Here is a 3312-nt window from a genome sequence, read left to right on the forward strand (position 1 = left end):
ACTTACGATAGAACATTGCGGAAAGCCATCGTGAGGGCCGGAGCTTTCAAACCACCCATACTCTTCAACACCTTTCTAATCTCAGTTCTAGATGGACATCTAGTTAGAGAATCATTCTCGAGATAGAGATACAAGGGTCAAACAAATCTAGGATGATATCAAGGGAAGGGAGAAGAGCTGAATTTGGTGAAGGTCCGAAAGTATCCTCAAAAGATGAAATGAACTCTTTGCGCCACTTCCGATCTAGAAGTAACCCAAAGACCGGACCCGAGTCTGAATTTTGTCAATACTATTCCTTAAGCTTACGAAACTAGCATTAGAATGGAAGAATTTAGTATTGTTATCAGCCTCCAAAACCATAGAAGTATTTGAGTCTTTGCTTCCAATATGATTCCTCCTTTTTGTACAACTCCAAGATATGTTCCTTTATATTTTTAATCTCCACCAAAGACGAGATCGAGAAACGGGGCCGACCAAAAGAGAAGAGAGAGCGATTCACCTCTTTTTAATTTGAGAAAAGATATTTCCAAAATAAGTTTTGTTCCAAACCCTCAAAGAGGATTGCATTTCAACAAATTTAGAGTTCGGAATGAATGAAGGAGACCCATGAACATGAGTCCGCCAACAATGCTTAATCACATCCATACAAGAGGGGTCTTTAGTCCACATCTCATGAAACCTAAAGGGTTTAGGGCCACTATCCACCTTCCCAAAAACATAAACAGCTAAGGCAACATGATCAGAAGAAGGAGTAGTGACATGATCCACCGAAACCAGAGGAAAGAGATTTAACCACTCAACATTAGCAACAACACGATCAATCCTCTCCCTTATATTAGCAGCCCCTAATCTATTATTAGACCAAGTAAAAGCAGGACCATGATAGCCAAGATCAGCCATCTCAAGATCCTCCATCAGGGAAACAAATTCATCAATATACCTAGAGGGTGTGGGATTCCCACCCTCCTTTTCAGACAAACTAGAAATGGCATTAAAGTCACCCATAATCAACCAAGGCCCAGAAAGAACATTTCTCAAATCTCTCAAATAGTTCCAAACAACAATACGTTTATAAGCAAATGGGATCTCCATATATAAATGATACATGCCATGAAACATTAGAGATAATTTAAAAGCGTGCCGAGATAGCATTTTTATTCCCATCCACCACCGAGAAAGAAATGTTATCCTTATAGAGAACAGCAAGGCCCCCACTTCTTCCAACAGGATCAACTGCAAACACTTGAGGATACTTCAGTTTATTCTGTACATGCTTCAACTTCTTATATAATAATTTAGTCTCGACTAAAAATAAAACATCAGGATCAAACTTCTTAACTAAAGCTAACACACTACGAATGGCCTCAGAAAGAGCCCATTCCCGGCCAGTTCGAGGATGTAATCATGTCTGCTTCAGGTAAACTTCCAAAGCCCAACAAACTCACAATTATACAACTACAAAGAAACGGTTACTCAGGTACAGTCTTAGTAGCATAGGCAATTATTGAGCAACCGAAATCTTCTCATTACAACAGTACACCCTACTAACCCACTCATCTTATATCAAGAAAAACCACCAAGACAAACTAAAATCAGCACCCATACAACTCAAAGCCTTGAACAAGAAACCACAAAACCTAAACTGATGTAAACTCAGAAAGAATCACAACATAGGTCACACCCGACTTCTCGAAACTCAGTAGGAATAAAACTTCAATCACTTTCTTACCACCATCCGAAAGTTATTCTCAAATTGATTACAACGGAAATATCGGCCTTGTCTCTCTCTCGATTAATCTTTGCGGCAACATCATCCAAATTTGGTGTTTCATGAACTCGGACAAAAACCGGAAAAGAACTAACCCGCATGACCCGGAAAAATCTCGCTATCAATGGAAATCCCTCACTTCATCGATTCATCCCCCAAACAAGCGGAAATCGATTAATTAAGGCCTCAATTCCTCTCTGCAAAGCAATTTGTATCTCGTCGAACCGATGTTTTCTCCCCAAAATGCGGTGATGCCATCACACGCAAACAAAAGATACATCTCCACCGCAAACATATTCAGAAATGAGGAGAAGCTGGAAAATCAATAGCAATAGACAAATCGGGAGACCCTCGCGATGGTGAAAGAAAGTGATTGAGTGAACTAGGCGATCGGAGCGAAAAGCATCTTCTTCTTATATAGACTAATCCGGAGTTGGCCGAAAATGATCGAGTTGGCTGGATATGATCGGAGATGGCTCTCTTAAATCCTAACTTCAATTGTGTCTTTATATGCTAACCCACATCATCACCACCAATCTTTGCAAAAGAGAAGCAAAACTGGGACGACCGGAATCTTTACATAGTTGGCACGAATATCTCCGGAAATAACTCACGAAGGGCCGTAACTTTGGGATTCTCTACCACCTTAGGCAGGCACCGCCATCACACCGAAAAAAAGGGAAAAAATTGCAAAGTTGTTTCCTTTCTAAAGCTCATACCTTTTTACTACAGATCTCGATCAATAAGAAAGCTGGAGGTAGCTTGCCACTTTGCCATCCAGTTAGCACCCCAGATCTAGTACCAAACTCCCCAGATCATCTCCACTTTGCCTCGATCACTATTTGGCCTTCATACATACATTCACTTTTAGTTTTGATCCCTATAGAGGTATATCTCCGGAAATAACTCTGAAGGGCCGTAACTTTGGGATTCTCTACCACCTTAGGCAGGCACAGCCATCACACTGAGAAAAACGGGGAAAAAATTGCAAAGTTGTTTCCTTTCTAAAGCTCATACCTTTTTACTACAGATCTCGATCAATAAGAAAGCTGGAGGTAGCTTGCCACTTTGCCATCCAGTTAGCACCCCAGATCTAGTACCAAACTCCCCAGATCATCTCCACTTTGCCTCGATCACTATTTGGCCTTCATACATACATACATACATTAATGTGGTTGGTACCAAGGTCGAAGAAGGATCATAGCGCTCCATGTGCTTTTTTTTATATTATGTGAGTGTTATTTCACTACAAGAAAAAAGCCTTTTAATAGATTTTGTTTAATTGCACTTGGAACAAAACATTATTGTTTTGTTTGGTTGACCTGATTGGGCATTCTTGCTATTGACATAGTTGCCTCTTACAGTCTTTCCTTGCTACTTAACCAAGACCAACCATTTGATCCTTTGCATTATAGGACAGTCTTGTTTCTTAAGACTAAATCTGCTAGTTATGTTTTATTTTTGTTGATTATTTCCGTGTTGAGGTCCAATGGATTCGTTTGTTGGTGATTGAAATCAGACTTCTTTTTCTTTCATTGTCGTGC

The 3312-nt window shown here is 40.1% G+C and overlaps 1 protein-coding gene across 1 annotated transcript; it reads right to left on the reverse strand.

Moving 5' to 3' along the window:
• Positions 1-495: 495 nt before the first annotated feature.
• Positions 496-1092, reverse strand: LOC147516452 (uncharacterized). The gene has a single exon (XM_086593276.1). It carries the CDS (start codon positions 1090-1092, stop codon positions 496-498), a length of 597 nt encoding a protein of 198 aa, XP_086449402.1.
• Positions 1093-3312: the final 2220 nt, after the last annotated feature.

This window comes from Coptis chinensis, chromosome 2, assembly GCF_015680905.1.
Source record: "Coptis chinensis isolate HL-2020 chromosome 2, ASM1568090v1, whole genome shotgun sequence".
Taxonomy (NCBI): Eukaryota; Viridiplantae; Streptophyta; class Magnoliopsida; order Ranunculales; family Ranunculaceae; genus Coptis; species Coptis chinensis.

Excerpts from the sequence above, each read along its gene's own strand:
- LOC147516452 (XM_086593276.1), bottom strand. The coding sequence starts at position 1,092 with ATGGAGATCCCATTTGCTTATAAACGTATTGTTGTTTGGAACTATTTG.